Consider the following 20,423-nt stretch of genomic DNA (forward strand, 5'->3'; position numbering starts at 1 on the left):
TTTTAATGTCATATCCCCTGATACACCATATAAATACATCAATCTAAATACAACTTTGAATTTTGGATGCCTATGTTGATGGGTAGTGGTCAAATCTCAAGAATGTCAACTTTGAAATACAAGAATTCAAACTTTAAAAACATAGAATGAGATTGATCAACCCTATTTAAAGATAAGATCATGTTTAAAATCTTTAACATATTGGTTAAAAATAGATTAGAAAATTTCTTTAGAAAATAAATGGACGTATTTTTAGTATAAGATGAATTTTAATTAATTTTAAAGAAAACAATATAACACATTTTAATTATATTTTAATTTATAAATACACCAAAACAATTAAATTTTATGCTCGAAACATAATCAAAACCAAAAATAAAATAGTGTACAACAAATTAAGATGCACACACCAAATAAACAACAACAGAAAAAGCAAATTTTACCGTCCAAACATGGGGATCCGTTATGACAGCAGAGGGTCCGAATACAGCGGCACCGATGCAAAAAGAAAGAAGCGCCAAACGATGAAAACTGTTCAAGTGGAATTTTGTCGAAGACTACATTTAAAGTTATACAGGCTAACGTTTTAAGTCATTCGCAATTTTGATATAGAGGGAAGGCGAGGATGAAGCGAATGAAGGCGGCCTTGCAGGGATTATCAGAGGAGGAGTCGTTGCCTTCATACGAGGATTTTCAACCACTTGAAACTCGAGGTAATTCTGCTCCATCTCCTCTCCGACTCTATATATGTTCTTTTCTCAATAATTTTAACATTGTAAACATTTCTTTTTGTTTTTCACTCAGTCAGGGTTATGGGATCTCAGTTTCCTTTTTTCTTTGGATTTTTTAATGAATATACTTCTAAATACAGACACCTTCTTACACTGAAGCTTGCCTGGATTTGAACTTTGATCTTACCCATGACAGCACCCCTGGACCACAGCCCAAAACGTATAATCCTTTATATAAATTATAAGTCTCAGTTTGCTTTAATTGAGCCAATTAACCACTATGATTTGAATCTTTGGTGACTAAATATATGTGATTGTACGGATCAAATTTGAATCTATTATACAAGCATTGCTCGACAACCTCACTACCTGTCCCATAGGCATTCTATTGTGAACCTCCAAGTGCATAGGGAAGCCCCTTTTGCCACATATGCAGAGGCGAGGCGAATGAGCCTTTTATAGTTTGCAGGGTTGGAGTTATTCTTCCTGCAATTTGGAGTATTTTTGGGGTTGTTCAGATTGCTTGTGGGACTGGTGTGTATTAACTAGAGCTGCAAACTGGAGTGGTTATCTAGCGAGTTTCTAGAAGGTAGGGCAGTTACTTGGACGAGTGTAAGAAACATTGAGCATGCATTTGAAGCCTTTTCTCAGCATCTCAAAATCAAAATCTAACTGCAGTGTGTCTAATTTTGAACCTAGGTCATGCTCTTATAATAGAAATAACATTTAAACGAGATTACATGATTAGGTCGCTATAAACTCTTTACAACATCCAATTTGTTATTGTCCAAAAGTCTGATGCCTAATTTGGATGGTTAAAATTTAAAGCAATGCAAAACCTTTTGCTGTTATACTAGAAATAGCATTTATACAAGTTCACAGAATTAAGTGACTGCAAATTTTGTAACAGAGCAAGTGAAGATGGTTGAGTCGTTTGAGAAGAGTCATGCACTGCAGAATGCTGTGTGGCGGGTATGTTCAACTTTTTCTCATTTTAACTGATAATTGAGAAAGTTTTAGTGGATAATATTTCTTGTTGTCTAGTTTTATTAAAGAAAACTTCTAAAACGCATTTGTCAACTGAAAATAACGTTTACTACTATTTCTATCTATTTAAGATCTGCTAAAATTTTCAGAAATTGTGTAGAATCTGAAGAAAATTGGAAAATATTTTAAAATTCTATCCACAATTTTTATCTTCAATCTTTGCTCAATTTTTTATAAGTAAAAGATTTTATGAAAATTGGGTTCTAATTGATTTTGTGAATATTAGCTAGCATTTCTAAGCTTGTTGCAAAATGTATGGTTCTTATTTTTCCCATTGCTAAATACATACAAGCACCATGCGTCTAAAGTCATTTACATCTTGGATCATTGTTCTTGTTTACTAATGAAGTTAGATTCTCTTACATGTAGAGCCAGAACTTGATCTGTTTAGATTAATCACAATTTATAGTAACAAATCAGGGCAGTTCGATATGTTCTCAGCATAACAATTTGTTTAATACCAGATATTTTATTGCAGGTTATTTTTATCTTTTTTCCTTTTTAGTTGTCAAGGGCTGATTGCTACATGTAAGCACCACACATCTAAAGCCATTTACATCGTAGGCCATTGCAATTCTCTCTCTCTCTCTCTCTCTATATATATATATATATATATATATATAGATAGTTCATTCTTGTTTACTCATGAACTACGAGGACCATAACTTGATCTATCTTTTTTTATTCACAATTTACTGTAGTAAATGAGGTAAATTATATGTATTCTCAGCATATTGATTTGTTTAATACCAGATATTTTGTTGCAGGGCATTTTTTCAATTTTCCTTTTTAGTTTTGCTGGCTTCTTCATCTATTCAGCTCATCGTCAATCTTTGTCTCCCTGGGATGTGGTGAGTAGTAATCTATTTTGCTTTCTTTGATTACACTTGCTATTCATAAAGTTCTATGGCTACATCAAACTTGTATTATCATGATTATTATGACAAAGTTTTCCCAAAGGTAAATGATTCATTGTTTTTATCTAAGTTGCTGGTTCAGGTTCAAGAACCCGGTTCGCTGGTTCGGCAAAATTTTGAAAAGGGGTATATATATGTATGCATGAATTAAGACTAGAATGTCACATAGCATCATATAAACAACAAAGCCACCATAAACTTGTAATCTTAGCATCATGATCATACCATCATAGCATCATATACATCAAGTTCAATATCAAAATAATAATATCGAGTAAAAGTATCGTTGTCTCAACAATTGGAACTTTAGTTTTAAATTTTAATAATCAAATGGATTCTCTAAATCATCAACATCATCATCATCCTCATCATTGACATTGACATTAGATGAGCCAATGTTAATGCAATGCCATTTGCACTTGCACTATTAGTGTTCTCGCTTTCCAAGTCCTCAAATGCAACAAGCTGAGAAGTGGAAGCATTCAAGTCGGTATGCTCTGGCTATATATCCCACATCTTCGATTCCCCTTGCTTGTAGTCATGTTGCTTGTGTGAAAGGAGATGCAAGTTGGAATGCACACGTACTAAGTTCTCCCCTCTTTTTGATTGCAATCTATTGCGCTTTACTGAGTGGATGAAAGAATATGTACTCCAATTTCTTTCTGATGTAGATGGACTAGCAACCTACAAAGACAAAGTAAACTATAAATAAAACTTACTTGTGATAAAATAAATATTCATTAATTGTTAAACTCGTGATAAAATTTTGATTGCGAGGGGCTGCAGGTTTTGGAAGCATTGGCCATGGAAGTACTACCAACTATGAGCATCCTTCTTAAATCTATAACGAAGAGTGTCAACACTTAGACCATTTGTGTTCACAAAATTTGTGAACTCATTTGTAATCATATCTCACACATCATCCTTAGGGAAGAGTCTAAGGAATGCTGCCTTGTACCCTTCAGACACTTCTAAATCTCTCCATGGTGCAAGCCTTCCTGGCATATCAAGAAACTGATTGCTATAGTACTTTGGTGTCAATGCATAGGCAAGAAGATGTAAAGGAGTGGTCATCTTATTCCACCTTTATACAACAATTACTTGCAATTGTTTGAAGAAAGTTTCCTCAGGGTGTTGCTCTTTTGCACTCATGATGCACTTCATCTGCTTAAGCATTGAGTCAATGCCATCATAAAGCTCTCAAATGCAAGGCCTATTCATGTCAGTGTAGCGAATCATACCCATAATGGGCTCGGTGAAACTAAGGGGATGCTTCACACGATCCCACCATGAGTCATCCAATATCCCTTGCCTAATTCTTGTTGCGCTCTTAGTGTTGCTATGCTTCCATATAGCCCAATTTTGGTTGATCACTATATTACAAAGTGTCACTTTAACTTTCACAAGTTGTCTCAAGATGATTGTGTTAGATGCGAAACAAGTTTTTTGTAAGGTGCTACCCTTGTTTTGATTTTAATTTTTTTTTCCCTTTTTTTTTCCCATTTCAATCAATACTCAACATTAAGACATTATGTCAAACAGTTTGCTCGTGAGTGTATTTAGTTATTGTTTTTAGTTGCAAGAGGACAATGTTTGTTTGTTTGAGGTTTATTGTAGGATTGCACATGAACAATGTCAAACATTACATAGCAGAAATAAATACTATGGTGTCCACTATCAACAAACTTTCAAATTGCATGTGAACACTGAGACCCTCACAGAGTATAAAGGAAGAACATTTATATTGAAAGATATGGGACAGAACTCTTGTTACTTGCAAACTACAAACTGTAAATGAGAATTTATGACCTCTTAAGGCAGCCAAAACATAGGTAATATACTAGCATTGTTACTCATATTGATCTTTCAACAATATAGACTGCTTCTACAAGTTCCACGTTCCCTTCACACCTTCTCAAGTCACATTCATGGTCTACAATTGTTTTCTGAGTACTGCTGTGGCTTCTTTACACCCTTCAAGGTCATGTTTAGGGTCTGCAATTGTTTTCTGAGTACTGCTGTAACTTCTTTACACCCTCCAAGGTCATGTTTAAGACCTACAATTGTTTTTTGAGTATTGTTGTGGCTTCTATGTATCTGCAACAGCCTTGAAATAGCTGCTACAACTTCTTTTGCCCCTCTAGATTGACCGAGTGAGTAACCAAGACTGTAGATTTGCCTTGAATATGCAAGCTCACACCAAAAAATACCTTATGTGCAAATACCAGATTGCTAAAACAGCAAATTAAACCCTAGTACTATAGCATGACACTGTAGCAGCAGGTACTGTAGCAAGTGCGACACTGTAGCAGTCGTGTCATTGTAGCAAGTATGAGTACTGTAGCAGTCGTGTCATTGTAGCAAGCTTCCAAAAACAACATAAAATCTTCATCCAAGTACTTGGAAACTTCACACCAAAAAACTAGGGCATTGATCAATGAAGCACAATGTGAATTTTGAAGTGAATCCACTATTAAATGGAATTGGGTTTTCGTCCAATCCAAAGAACCCAAGAGTTTGTCCTAGGGCATGAAACTGAAAGCTAGAAGCTCCCAAATTCTCCAAGAGAAAATAATAAACCAAGCATGTCCATAAATGAGCTCTTAAGAACCTTTTATAACTTTCCTGGGAGAGCTCACCCACTTTCCAGCCAATGTGGGATAAAAGATATACTTTTTTCCTTTTAACATTCATGCCTTTACATACTTTAATAAAGGGAACTTTTAATATTTAAATCACTTTCCCTTTTAACTTAAGTTTCCACATCAATAAAGTTAAATATTTTAATTTAACTTTATAACTTAACTTTATTGATAAATTAATTAATAATCGCAAATGATTATTAAAATCTCAACTCAATATCGTCAATAACCATTGATAGGATATTATTCATGAATCACTGATGATCCTGACCTAGTTCAATTGATTTACTATAAATAGTAAGTATCCCAAAAATACATCAAAACACCTTAGAATTGCCTGTAATTGAAACTGCCTAGGCCAAATATCATCAAGATCCCTAAAAGTCCTGGTTAGCCTACGAGACCATGGAGAAATAGGCTAACAACAACATCACACAACGCGTGCTAGAAAAGGGGTATATCACATTTTTGTAACCTATAATAGAAATTAAAGCCAAAATGTTTAAAAATTAAAGACAAACTTTAAAGAACAATACTCATTACACAATCAAGTTATGAACATTGAAAATAAAAAAATCAGAAAATGTAAACTTAAATTACTATTTCACTTACCTTAATTAGCTCCAAACTTGAAAAAGATCTTAAAATCCCTTGAGACATGTGGTGGTTTGTGATGAATATCTGGATTTCCTTAGCCTCTTCATACACCTCTTTGATCCAATCAATTTTATTACCAATCTTTTGTAGCATAAGTTTGAGTGAGTGGACCACACAAGGTGTCCAAAAAATATGGTTATAGTGTTCCTCAATCAACAAACCAACAACTCTACAATTCTTTGCATTGGCCATTAATGACTTGAACAACATTACGGGTTCCCACTACCTCATTGGCAGAGATGAGAATATCTGCAATAAATTGCTTATCTTTTACCTAACCCTCACAATCCACAGCTTTCAAAAACATTGCCCGTTTAGGGGACACTGTTATGACATTGATCAAGGGACGATTTTTGGAATCTTTCCACCCATTTGAAACAATAGATACACTTTTCTTAGTCCATGAATCTTTTATGGGCTTCAATGCATCGTCAATCCCCTTGACCTCTCTTTCCAACAAGGTGCCACGTACCTTCTCATAACTTGGGCCCTTATACCCTCTTGGAGCTTTATTAACACTTTTCAACATCTTTTTTTAATATGGGAGCAAACAACATTGAAAGCCAACCCATTTGCATATATGCATCTTGCTACATCTTGTTTGGCAATGTCTCGACTCTCATTTTGAAATGCAATTTCTAAAGGCCAATTTGATCTTTTGTATGCTATGTGTGCTTCACTTTCAGGCTCAGTTGCGGAAAAAAATGGGTGGTTTTCTCCTATAATATTGGGATTAGATAGGGGTTGCATTCCCTTTCATTTTTTTGAAACGGGTTGATTTGATCTCTGGGCTTCTCTCTCTTCTGCTTCTTCATGCTCCCTAATATATTTTAACACTGTCTCTTGTGATATAGGCACTGTTGGTGTGTTTTTTATGCATATGCAAACACAGTATAAAATACCAAGGTATCTTATGCTCTCTTGAAGAAAGTCTTTGAAATGCTGAAGATTAGCTTAAGGATCACGTGAGACAATTCCAAGGTTCATAAATGTCGGGTCACGACGTGTGGATAAGCACAGTTGGTCGTTGTGATTGTTGTTCCTCCGAGGGGCCTTATGTTGTACATGAATACATGAATTGCTGAAACTTGATCATTTGATGTTGCAATATTGTGGTACTTTTTACACTAAACTAGCTTGAGTAAAAAAAAAGGCAAAAGAGAAAGGGTTGAGGAATTCTATCCTAAGACTTAGAATGCAAGAAAAGGGTGAATGATTCGATGGAATCCTACTGGGCAAAGTCTCACCATCAAACCGAACAATTTGACACAAGCTCAGTGCAATCTTCTAAGGTGCAATTCAAAGATGTTCAAATCATTATCATCAAACATTGATTGCCATTCAAGTTAACACATAAACAATGGATGTATAACAATTGAAATTAATCTTATACAATTCCAGTTGACCACGCATGGCACACTTACAATCAGCAAGAGGCTAGTGGTATGGACTAAATGGATTCCACACAAATGCATTCAACGGATTCCTCCATTCAATCTAGCAACATGAAAGCAGATGAGAAGTAGAAACCGTGGGACTTGTTGAAATAACAGATTTCACCATAACTTCAATGAAAAGAGTATCTCATTTACAAGTCTTAACAACAATTCCTCCTCCTAATCTAACTTCTATTCTATCTTCTAATCTATCTTTGGACTACACACTTTTCTATTAACCTTTACAAATGAAGAGCTTGAGCTTTATATAGAGAGCTCATTACAATGAATGGCTAGGATTGATTTGAGATCAATGGCTAAGATTTTACAATGAAACCCTAATTAGGGTTTGTTACAACAAACTTTATTCCGGCCAATGAAATAATTACATTCAGGTTCAATACTAAATGTGAACCAGTAGGAAACAGGAGTAGGTATCTTGAAGTTTGTGCCTACATATGATGAGCTTGGTTCAGTGAATCTGGACATGCTAATGTGGAACTCCTTGATTTGGGAGAGTAGGGACTAGGACGCCACCTCAATTTGCACTTGTAGACTTGATAGATCATCATGAGGGGATGTTGAGAGATATCTCTTGATACTCAACATTAGTCACTTGCTCAAAGCTTGATGTGATGATGATGGTGGGAAGTTCGACTCTCTTCCCTTGCCTGCCTACCTTGCCTTGGGGTGATTGTATGACTTCTCCTTTGCACTCCTTTGATCTCTTCATATCTCCAAGATAGAATGAGAACTTAGAAGGCATCCTACTCCATTTGTTGTTATGCTTGCTTCATGTTGGAGCTGTTGAAATGTTTGAAGTCATTCATCCTAATAGCATTTTGAGTCTTCTTCCATGTCTTTGAAGTGTTCTTGATGCTGCTTCCAGTCCACTTCTCCATCCTTTTCATTAGTTATTTTTGCAAAATAAACAAAAGATGGTATTAAGCACACATGATATATAACTTATACAATCTCTTAATTTGATATAATCTCTGATTTTATGTGATTAGCAGGTTTGATAAGTGCATCCATAGAGGAGATCGCTCCTTGGTTTGAGCAAATTTGTTGTCTCCTTGGTGAATTTGCTTCTTCCTTTGTGAATTTTGCCGTCACTATTGATCGGAGTCGCTGCTTGTAGATCAGATTTGATGTTGATGCTGACTGCATTCGCTGTTGATGTAATCAAATTCGCTGATGATATGCTTCCTGAATCAGATTTGCTGTTGATATTGATTGGATTCCTTGCCTTGCTGATCAAATTCACTAGTGAAGTTGATGGGGGCTGCTGATCTGCTGATCAAGTTCGCTCTAGGAGAAAGGATTGCTTCGAATTGGTGACTAAATGATTGCTTCAAGTCTCCTTATATAGGTGTCTTAATGAGGAGATGTGTCCTTTTAGGGTGAGGCCGACTTGATCTTGAGCAAATAAAATAAAATTTTCTCCCTAAAGAAGGCCAACTCACTACTTAAAAAAAATATTGTTTTTGGCGCCAAATGTGTTTGGATTGTGCTAGCTGTGGTGTCTTGGGCAAATTCGCTCCTAAGCTAGGTCAATGGAAGTAATTTTTGCTCCCAAGGTGGAGCAATGGAACAAAATTTCGCTCTAACTCCAATGCAAAGGAAATTCGCTCTCAAACACAAGCAATGGAAGTAGGTTTTGCTTCAATATCTAGGCAATGGAAGTTCATCAATTTCAATCATTAAGTTAGATTTTCACCTTTCAAGCCTCAAAATCACCATTTCTTCCATGTGAAATATTGGCAATTGTCATCATATTGCCTTGGGAAGATTTTCGCTCTCAAAGAAGGGCAATGGAAGTAGAATTCACTCCTAACAAGGAGCAATGGAATTTTTTTGATACTTAGTCAAATTTTTGCTCTCCATTCATCAATTTATGTCTTGAATTTAAGTCTTCATGTGCAAGAGTTGTCAAATTCTCTTCACCAAACGTCTTGTAGATGATTTCGCTCCAAGATAGAGGCAATAGAAATGAAATTTGCTCCTAATGAGCAATGGAAGGACATTTCGCTCTTAGAGAGGAGCAATGGAAATTCTCTCACACTTGTTCAAATTTTGCCTTTCATCAACTCAAGTTTGAGTAATTTGTCATCTATGCAAGTGGAGGCATCAAATCAGCTTAGAGGAAGGCTCTATAAGCAATTTCACTCCTAACCTTAGGCAAAGGAACACGAATTCGCTCCCAACAAGGAGCAATGGAAGAGATTTTCGCTCCTGTTAGAGAGCAAAGGAAGTAGGCCTCAAACTCACCTCTTAGCTAGGTTTTATCAATTCCTTGCCTTTGCATCAACTTAGACCTTATGATTTTGCCTTCCTAGTTTGTAGATGTATCAAATTAGCCTTAAGGAAAACCTTAGAGAGAATTTCGCTCCTACCTAAGGGCAATAGAAGTGAAATTCGCTCCCACTGAGGAGTAATGGAAATGGCCTCCAATTTGAAGCTTAACACTTTCTTATTGACTTTCCTTCGTTCTGTTAGCTCATGTCAAATTACGCTCAATGTGATGTCTAGAGGCAAATTCACTCTCAACCCAATAGCAAAGGAAGCAAATTTCGCTCCCAAAGGGGAGCAATGGAAGTGAAATTCGCTCCAAAAGAGGAGCAAATGAAGTAGGCTCGATTTTGCCACTTAACTCATTTTCACTCACTTACATTTATTCTCTCAACTCAAATGCACCAAACCATGCTCAGGTGAGGCTTTAGAATCAAATTCGCTCTCAACTAGGGGCAAAGGAAGAGGATTTCACTCCAAAAGAGGAGCAATGGAATTGATTTTCAAATTCACCTTCTAGCTTGGTCTTACTAACTTGCACCCTAGGGTTTAGCTTTCATACTTCAAAAGACCAAAATACCTACCTTGAATGTGATTTCGCTCTCAACCCAAGGCAATGGAAGGGAAATTCGCTCTCAAAGGAGAGCAATGGAAGTGATCTTAATTTGTCATCTTCCCTCCATTCCTTATTAAAAATCTTGATGCACTTGATGAATTTGAGTGATTAAAGTGATTGTGAAGGCACTAAACGAGTTCATCATCCTCCAATATGCTCAAGAAGATCAAGTTGCTCCAATGTGTGGGCAATGGAAGAGGATTTCGCTCCTTTTGTTGTGACCACATCGCCCCATCAAGATAGGGACCCCCCCTTTTTTTCAGGTTTTGCCTTCTCTAGGAGTAGTTTGTTTGTGCTCTTTTCTAGTGAATGAAGTGGAGTAGGTCATCAACTGTTGCTAGATTGATCCGTAGATGAAGGACTTGAGGATTGAATAAACCAAGTAAGGTCAGGTAAAATAGCTAAGTGAAGGGTCATTCATGAAGTTATGTACCTTGTTCTAACTTGAGAGCAAAATTTTCATCAAGACCGTGTAGGTGTACCTTGCTCCCTATTGGAGCAAATTTGCCTAAGTACCTTGACCCTGTACCTTGCAGAGGTCCTAGAGTAAAAATTTCACCAAGGTCATGTCCTTCCTAAGGGTCCAGAGCGAAATTTTGTTAAGTTGAGTACCTTGCCGAGGATCAAGGACGAATTTGTTCAAGCATGTACCTTGTTGAGATTTGAGATCAAACTTTCCTAGTAAGTCTTGTCCTTTCCGAAGGACATAGAGCGAATTTTTTTATCAAGTCTTGTCTTTGGAGAGGTCCAAGAGCGATTTTGAAGTCTTGTCCTTGGAAAGGCCATAAAGCAAATTTCAATTTTGAGTCATGTCCTTCCAAAGGATCCAGAGCGAAATTTTCATGTCCTTGCTAAGGGTCCAGAGCGAATTTGAATATGTGTGAGAAGTCTTAGAGTGAGTTTTGTCTAGAATCATGTCCCTACCAAGGTCCTAGAGCGAATTATTTCCAATTGATGTACCTTCCGAAGGTCTTGGTGCGAATTTCAATACAAGGTCACGTACCTTAGAAAGGACATAGCAAATTTTTCATACAAGTCATGTCCTTGGAAAGAACACAGAGTGAATTTTATTTTTAAGTCATGTCCTTGCTAAGGACATAGAGCGAAATTCTTATCAAGATTCATGTCCTTCCAAAGGACATAGAGCAAACTTATTTCAAGATGACTGTTTTGTGTTTTTGTTGTTCATTTGTGCTTATGGAGGAAGAGGTAGATGCCATTCTAGTTCCTATGGAAATAAATTTTATGAACACATTCAAAAACATAAACACAACAATGGAAAATGACAGGTAAACTAAATAAATAATGTTTCATGTTTGTGAAACAAAAATGGATGAAAAAAATGAAAAAAGCCTAACCTCTTTCAGCCAATGGAAGTTTGCAAATGAGTAGGAATGAAGCTGCAACACTTGATCAAGCTTCAAAAATCGATCTTCAACTCCTATTTGATGCTAGAAGCCAAACTTTGCTCATTTTGCACAATTGTTTGCAAAAGAAATGAGAAACATAAGCCTCCCTTAGTGTTTAAAGCTCACTTTTAGGGCGAAGTGGACTTCAAAAAAAGAAAAATTGCTAATATTTTATGAAAAAACAGTGCCTAGATGTCTGGGTTCACCCCAAATGAACTGGTGCGCCTAGGTGCCCACCTTGCCTGAACCTGCAAGCGTACTGGACCCAGACTGGTATCGGGGGTGCTAGGGGCCGAACCCTGCAACTTAGGTTTTATAAATAGTTTTCTTTCTTTGAAGTAAAGCCCCAATTTAGTTCCCATTTTTTTTGAATGCCACAAAATTATGACATTAAAAAATATTTTCTTACTAGCTTTAATACATATATTATGCATGTCTTTGTGGAAACGTTTTTGTATAGCATATTTTGACTCTAACTCTTGGTTACATGCCTAGATGTTTCAAAAGTTGTGCTTAATGGTATGGCACTAGGATTTAAACTTGTTTTTTTCCTTTGAAGGAAGTAGGCTTTGGGGGGTTGGTTGTTGTTTATGTGGCAGCATCCTCCCTCTCCTATGTAATAACATTTCTTGTAATATTGGTGCCATTATTTGTGTGCCTCTTGAGCTTATGGCTGGTTACTCACATGATATCTATAATTTACATGTTGTTTACTATTGTGGCAAATCCCTATAATGGGACTTTGTTTCCCATTTCTACTTTTCTTCTTCTTCCCCTTCTATAAAATCATATAATATCTACTCTTATAGTTTTGTTTTTGAAACCAAAATAGGGAGGAATCTTTCCCTCATTGCCATGAATGCAATGATGTGTCAAAATCTTTTGGCTGTTGCTTCTTTTCTCTTGTTAGGATTTTTCCCCCTATTTAATTGAATGTTTTTAGCATTTTTTGGCCCAAGATACTAATGATTTGATTGACATCCAATGGCATTTGCATGTTGGAAATATAAAAAATCCAATATTATAGTATTTTCTATATTTTCATAATTTGCATTTTTTAAGGACTTTGGAGGGGAATCAACCTTTGAAACTATAATTGGTTGCTAAAGAGGAGAGTTGCTGGCTTCCCTCCACATATGACAAGGAGTTGTATGCCATTGTTCAAGTCTCTATACAACAAAAGCACTATATTTTGTGGAGAGAGATTATCATTAGATAAACCATGAGCCTCTCCAATTCATATAGACATAATGAAAGTTGTGTAACGATTGACATTAAAGGTGGTCCATCTACCTCTAGGATTTTCATCTCAACATTCATTCCAAGAATGGGATGATGTACAAAATTGCAGATTATTTTAGTTGACCCTCTGTTGGGCCCATAGAGAAATTTCCATTCCATATGTGTCCTTGTTTGAAGTAATGCTCGTCTAATCCGTTGGTCAAGTCATTTCCTTAACCTTCCTCATGTAACTCGGCCATTGTTATGTCGTTTAAGTTTCATTGCGTTGAACTTGAACCTTGAACTTGAACCTTTTGGTTCAAGGTTCAAAGTTCAACGGGCGTTGTTTTGAATGTCTTGTTCTTCCGTGCAGTTTTAAGTCTTTACTAGTCCTTGTCGGCATTTTGCATTCTTTGAACCTTGAACTTGAACCTTTTAGGTTCAAGGTTCAAGGTTCAAGATTTGTCATGTTAATGTTGTGTCGCGATTGTTTCGCAAAGTTCAGAGTTTGATGTATAGGCTTCTTGGAAGACATGTGACTTGCCACGAGGTAACGGCGCAAACTTTTAGGATATGATAAACGGCCGCAGAGGAGAGGAATATTCTTTCTTCAATGATTTGAAATCTATCATTTATAGCAAGTATGTGTGAAGATCTGTATTGTCAGAAGTGAAGTGACTTAGCATTTAAAGCATGCTCCAGCGCAATCATTTCAAAGTAAGGTCACACGAACGAAGAATAATGAAGACAGTTTTTGGTAATGATGGGTAAGATTTTCTTGGCTTTAAAACTAAGTAGTTGTCACGTCGAGATTATCATTTTCTTTCGAAAGTTTTGAGAAGAAGTTTTTGGAGCGGGAGAAATAGACTGCGATAGGGATTTGCAGATGTCAGAGGAAGGTATGTTCAACAACTTTCTCAATTGTTGCAGTTTTCTTTAAAAGATCTGGGTATTTTGTTAGGTGTTTGTTTCCGTTTTCCCTTTCCTTCTTTGCCTGGGTAATTGGGAAAAATCACGAGCTAAGCATGAGGCCTACTTTGCCCAAATTAGTGAACTCGTCTTCCCTTGTAAGCTCTTTACCGGAACTAGGTGATACAACATTAGTTCAACTGGATTTAGATGTTTTTCTAGAAAGAGTAAGGAACCCAGCCGCAGATCCTATGATGAGAGATATCGCACAAAGCGGATTATTAGAAGCAACCGCATTTCCCACATCTGCTCCTTTCCCTGAATTAGTTTTAGAATGTATGAATCATTATGACAAGGGTAATAGATGCATAAGGAAAAACAATGGTGAGGTTTTGTTATCCATTGATAGACAGACAGTAATGGCAGCCATGGGTATCCCACACCGGGAACCCTATGAAGATTGGACGATTGGGAAATCCTATGGAATTTTCTTTGAGAAAAAGCAGTATTACAGAACTGTTATTGCATGGAATTGGCTTCTAAGATTCCAAAAAGGAGGCTCAAGGCTGCCGAGACCTCTAACCCGCGAGCATTTAATTCCTGCAATCCGAGACTTGGTAATATTGTTAAGCAGAGTAAAGGGTAATTCCCACTCTTTCTTTTGGGAGGACTGGATGTATTTCTTCATCCAAGTTAACTCTAGATAAAAATGGGTTCATTGACTGGGAAATTGTTATCGCGGAAAGGTTACACGAAGGTTTGAGTAATTATCTTGGAATGCCTAACTTTTATATGTCTTCCTACCTGTTATATATGCTTGCCTGTGTGAGAGAATGGTCTGGATTGTCCCATGCAAAATGGGTTCAAGGCATAAGAATTTATGAGTATCATCCTAATTTGACTTTAAAAGGGCATGTTGATGATTATCTCCGTTGAAATGATATTTTCACTGGGAGGTTCACCTTTGAATTACAAGGTAACTTGCATAGAAGGATGTCTGCAGAAGTTGTTGAACTTGTTAACATCTACGGCAGTTTCTTTACACAGTTTAGTCACTTCACTTACCTAAGGGTTGGAGGATTTAAAGGTGAACCCTTTAGGCTACCTAGGTATGTTTCAGACTTCTGTATTTTGATCGAAATTTCTAGGCAGCTTGCCTATGTCGCAAAGGATTATGGTGAGGACTCCGACACAAGTGGGATTTTCCCTATTGATTTAGGCCATTACAGCTGCAGATTTGTCTCTGATGCGTTGAATCTTAAGCTAGAATTTAAAAGGTTTCATTTGAAGACCTTTGTAAAAAGAGATAATTTTGATAGTAAAGGTTTCATTGCTCAATATGTGAAGAAGATGGTGCCTGATCAGCATATTCCTCAGTTGGAGGATTATTGGGAGGGTTGCCAGGATGGATTTGAAGTAAGGAAAAGGAGTTGGTCCAGGTTAACCCTGAAGCAAATTCATGACATGAAATTGCCATTGGATACTTTAGGTGTCACCACTGATGATGAAGATATACTTGATTTTGAGTTTATGAAGCCGGTACATAAGTAACCTCTTCTAGAGGTGGATTGGAGCAAAAAGATGGAGGATAGTATTCAGACACACACCTTCAATGTAATTCGTAGGACAGAAAATTGGCTTAGGAGTTGCCGATTTCATCCGACACGAGCAACCAATTCAAGAAGCAAAAGTGGGAAGAGGAATACCGCAAGCAAAACTTCTATTTTAACTAACACTCCTGTTTCTGTTGCAGGAAAAATGCAGGCAAAGATTAAAGAAGAGAAAATTGACACTGAGGCTGAACTTTCTATTGGGGGTCGGGTTACCAGGTCAAGGTCCAAGAAGAGTTTTCAGTTGCTGGCTCCTCATCTCGTTCTTGATTTGGACGCAGAAGAAACACTGTGCAATATGGCATCCCCTGTTTTTGATACAGACAAGGTTTCAATTGGCGTAGATACTGCCTTCCAGGATTCAAGGACGCTTGATAGCCGGTCTCATGTAGACAGTGCCACACTGCCACCCTCAGCAGGATCTCCACCCATACCATCTAAGGAACTGACTCTGGCACCGAAGTGGTTGAGTGAATCAATTACCTGGAAAAGGAACGTGGTCCCTATTTTGGTATCAATGGAGGATGCTGTGAGTAAATGTTTGGGAAAGTCCACGAAGCCCAAAAAGCTAAAAATGGAGGCTATGATTGGTTTTGATGAAAATACGAAGCATTGGATTGCAGACATTGCTAAACCCGCGATCGACAAAGATGCTGTTACTGTTTCAGAAGCAGACTATGTTATTGAACGAGTTGATTTGGGGGTCGGAACCAGAGCCGTGGATGTGAAACACCTGGAGACTTCAACCAAACGAATTATCTCTCGTACTTGGAAGGACGAAAGAGACAAGGCTGAGTTAAAGCAGAATTTAATGCAAATGGCTCAGTATATTACTGCACTGCAGAACAACCCATTACTGTTGTCCCAAAGTTTAGGGCCATTTACCCCGAAATCACCTGGTAATCAGAAATTCTTTGATGAAGTTCAACGAAATAGGATGATCGTTGAGGTCTTCTCAGAATGGCTCACCTCGATCATGCACCCAGGGACCAATTACATAACGGATTTAGTCCAAATTTTTAAAGATGCTAATGTAGTCACCAAAGAATTGGATTCAGATTTAATCTCGTGGCAGAAAGAGAAGGCTAAATGGGCAGTGATTTCAAAACAGACGCGTGACATTTAGCGTTATGGCCTGATGAATTTTCTTGCTGAAAGGCAAGTGCCAGGGTTAAATGAAGACGTAATGTTTATTTGCAAAGAGAGCATTGAGTGGCGTAATCAGATTATTGAACAGGGCCATAGTGAATCAGCCAGTTTGTGTGGTGAATTAACAGCCTTAAGGACGACCATGCAGAAGGATCTCCGCTGCGTGGATGTCCAATTGCTTAAAGAAGACAGCCAAACTCTGGAAGATACTGCAGAGATGATTAACTAGTTTAGCAGCCACATTAAACAAATCAAGGTGGAAAAATCCTTGGCCATGGGAGATTTTATGAGGATTTCCAAAGTAGAATCAATGCTTACAGTTTGTCTTGATCACCTGGACTCACACAGGGACAAAGTGGAGATGGTAAAGAGAAAGAAGGAGCTCTGGAAGCAGAGAGTAATTCACATCAGTTTGCCACATGTAACTATAATTCAGGAATTTTCGAAGGTGCATCAAGAGTGGAGTGCGGCAAAGGCGGTGATGGTGTCCGTCCAAAACACCAACCCGAGCGATCACACCGAGATGGAGGAGACGACATGACTAGCACTGCTGGCATTTGTTTGCCAGCGAGTCTAGTCCATTTAAATTTCGGTTATGCAGTTAGGGTAGTTTTCTATTAACTCATTCGAGTTAATTTTACTTTGGTTTAAAAACTATTGGTTTGGCAACCTATATATATGTTTCGCATTGACTTTATTGGGGTTCACCAAGTTTTTGAAAAGACTATCTTTAAAATTGGCTAAACACTTTGTGTATGTAGAAAGTGGATGATCATCAATGAATGAAAATCTTGTTAACAGTTATCTTCGATTTCAAATTTGTGTGTTTGATATTTGAAGTTTGGTTTTTGTGAAAATCTGTTTCAAAGAAGGGGCTGTTATACTTTCTATATGTGCAGAAAACTATTGGCAAATTTCATCTTTAAGAGCTTTTCTGTCATAACCCCTTTTGGACATTAGATTATTGTGATTAAATAAATATGATAATTAAAACATTTATTAATTAACATTTAATAATATTGGAAAATCGTCTCATTTATGAGACTTCACGATTTCCCTCTGATATATGATTATTAATATTTATTATTTGTTATGATTATTATTTATTATTATTGTTTTATTTTAATGTAACGTTCATATTTCAATTATTAATTTAACTATTAAAGAAGTTTTACCATTAAATTACATTAAATATCAATACACTTATTTAATACTGATTAACCATTCATTTATTTCTATTAGCAATCTATTATTGAATAATGAATAACCATTTATCTCTATAATAATAAATTATTAAATACCATAGTAATAAATTATTAAATAAAATATTGATTTCCAGTCAATATTAATTACTATTAAATAACTATTAAATAAACACCTAGTGGCAGACCAAATCTGACACATGTCAGATTTGTCTGCCTTTGCAAACATGTATAAAAGAAACAAGGAAAGGTACGATTAAGATATGGAGACATAATAATATTTGACTGACATTAATAAATATTTATTAATAATAATATTTAATAAGACCAAAATCATAAAGACTTACAAGCATGCAAAGACCATCTATATAAAATAATGATTACCAATGACTAAGAACGGTAACTTAGCGATTTGCTGGAAAGACCGACAGACTCTATTTTGACTTGCGATGAATATAATGGTTAGTGATGGTCATCAGACGAAAGAGGTCGGAGAGGATATTTAAAGAAAAATCATCATACACAAGCAGCTAATGAAGATCTCATAATTATCCATCAGTTATTTTTGCCATGAAGGGGAGATATTAGAAAGAGCTTCATCGCGTATCATCTACCGCCGAGTAGAGCAGCAAGTTGGAGCTTATCGAGCAAAGTCGGATAGTAAACAACGACTAAATAGAATTTGTACAGATGTATAAACAAGCAGTGAACATTTAGTATATCGACCATATATGAAGACCCATCTTCATAGACAGGTCATCCCCTGGATATCGATTATGATAAGGAGGCGATCAAGAAGGTATATTAATGGAGAAATGCGATACGGATCAACAAGAGTGAGGAGACCAATGAATGGTAAAAGGATGGTAAGCGAGGGACCAATATCAATACTCATATGAGGGAAGACAAATCAAAAGATAATCACCAAGCGACAGCATTAATAATATTATCTCGATCAATGGAAATATCCGTTAATTAAAAGACAGCGACTGGCCAAGAATTTAATCATCGGGATAATAGTATCTAAGGGTTGATAAATGAAGAAAACCATACAAAGTTGTAGCCCTGTATGGTGGTACCATTTGAAGAAGTAAAAGACGATCATCAAAGTGAGCCTCCGCTAATGATTAACATTCCTAAATCTATCACCAATTATAATTAAGAGAGACACCGATTATGAAAGTCTAAATCAATACTTATCATCAAATGATGCGATTAGGTGGTAATAACGAATAGGCATGAGTCATGTCTTTTGCCACAACTTATCATTCCAATTACAATATATAAGAAGGCACTCAGAATAACTTCAAGGAGATAGAGACGGGAGTGAATGCAATATATAGAAGATTAATTCCGAAGTGAATACGAAAGATTATAAGGACAAGATGGTGATATCTTGGTATCCCACTAGTGACCAGAATTATATCAGTTTCAAAGGCGTAGTAGGGAAATATGTGAAGAATAAACATCAAAGAAAAATATGAAATGCAATTCAGGTTTATATCAAAATACATAAAAGTGTTAATATTGTGGAGGGGAGAATATACAATACATTGGTATAGAGCAGAAATTGGAGGAAGACATAGCCACATTTATGATCAGATTTTTGGGGAGAGATATTACTATATTTATGATCAGCTCAAATTAGAGGAGACTATTGAGATAAGTTCTATCCTTCGAGCTATTTCTAGAGTTTTAAGTTAAATATTTTAATGAAATGTATTCAGTTTAAAATAAAAAATATCATTTATACATTATAAACTCTCATCTTAAGTAAAAATCTTGTTTCAGGACTGAATTAGGGAAAATCCCAAAAAGGGACATTACATTTTCCTTTTGTTTTAGTGTACATGTGAAGTTTGTTGGCTTTATGTAAAGAGTTATATATGAATCAGTGCTTGCATTCATTTTGTATTGACTGGTGGATGCAATTACCTTTTAGTGCTTTCTGGTGAAAAACATTCTATCGATTGTGTGTAATTTGGAGCTGATTGAATATTTATTAGAGGGAGCTGTACCTTAATTCAGAGGTTAATCAATATAATGATTTTCCAACTGTTTGGTAGAAAGTTTGTCTTTCTTTCCTCGACCAATAATGCATAAAGATTAAACAAATAAAGGGAGACAAATCTGTTTACCAACACCCTCCCAATCATAGCTCTAACAGTAGTGTTAGACTCTCATGGGTGCTAGATAGTAGATTGGCCTCAATTATAAGATATTGATCTTGATTTTGTTGACGTCTATGAAAGATAATAGATGATAGATAGGTCTCCGATTACAACTTGCAAGACAAATCCTTTGTGACATGGGGCACATTTGTGTCCATATTGAAGAACTAAAAACAGTGATTTGGGAAGCACAATACAACTACGTTGCAAGACACTTTGGGAGAGGGAAGACAATTGCTATACTATAAAAGCATTTCTACTAGGCAAAGTTGCATCATGATGTGATCTTGTACGTTCAATCTTGCATAGATTATGTTGTTGCGAAGCCTACAAATAAAAGAAAGGATTTTATACAGCTCTTCTAATTTCTGACAAGCCTTGGCACATTGTCTCCATGGATATCATATCAGGCCT

At 36.4% G+C, this 20,423-nt stretch overlaps 1 protein-coding gene across 3 annotated transcripts in view; it reads left to right on the plus strand.

Moving 5' to 3' along the window:
* Positions 1–449: 449 nt before the first annotated feature.
* The window catches only part of LOC131078811 (uncharacterized), a 195,654-nt gene continuing 175,680 nt past the window's right edge, over positions 450–20,423 (plus strand). Inside the window, exons 1-3 of one of the 3 annotated variants that reach the window (XM_058016578.2) lie at positions 450–713; positions 1,642–1,703; positions 2,546–2,629. In XM_058016578.2, the coding sequence (XP_057872561.1) occupies positions 626–713; positions 1,642–1,703; positions 2,546–2,629 (234 nt within the window). In that variant the 5' untranslated portion in view covers positions 450–625. Of the gene's footprint in view, positions 714–1,641; positions 1,704–2,256; positions 2,307–2,531; positions 2,630–20,423 lie in introns of those variants that run through there. The other 2 variants (XM_058016577.2, XM_058016579.1) reach the window with 2 other exon arrangements.

Source organism: Cryptomeria japonica, chromosome 2 (genome assembly GCF_030272615.1).
Source record: "Cryptomeria japonica chromosome 2, Sugi_1.0, whole genome shotgun sequence".
Classification (NCBI taxonomy): Eukaryota; Viridiplantae; Streptophyta; class Pinopsida; order Cupressales; family Cupressaceae; genus Cryptomeria; species Cryptomeria japonica.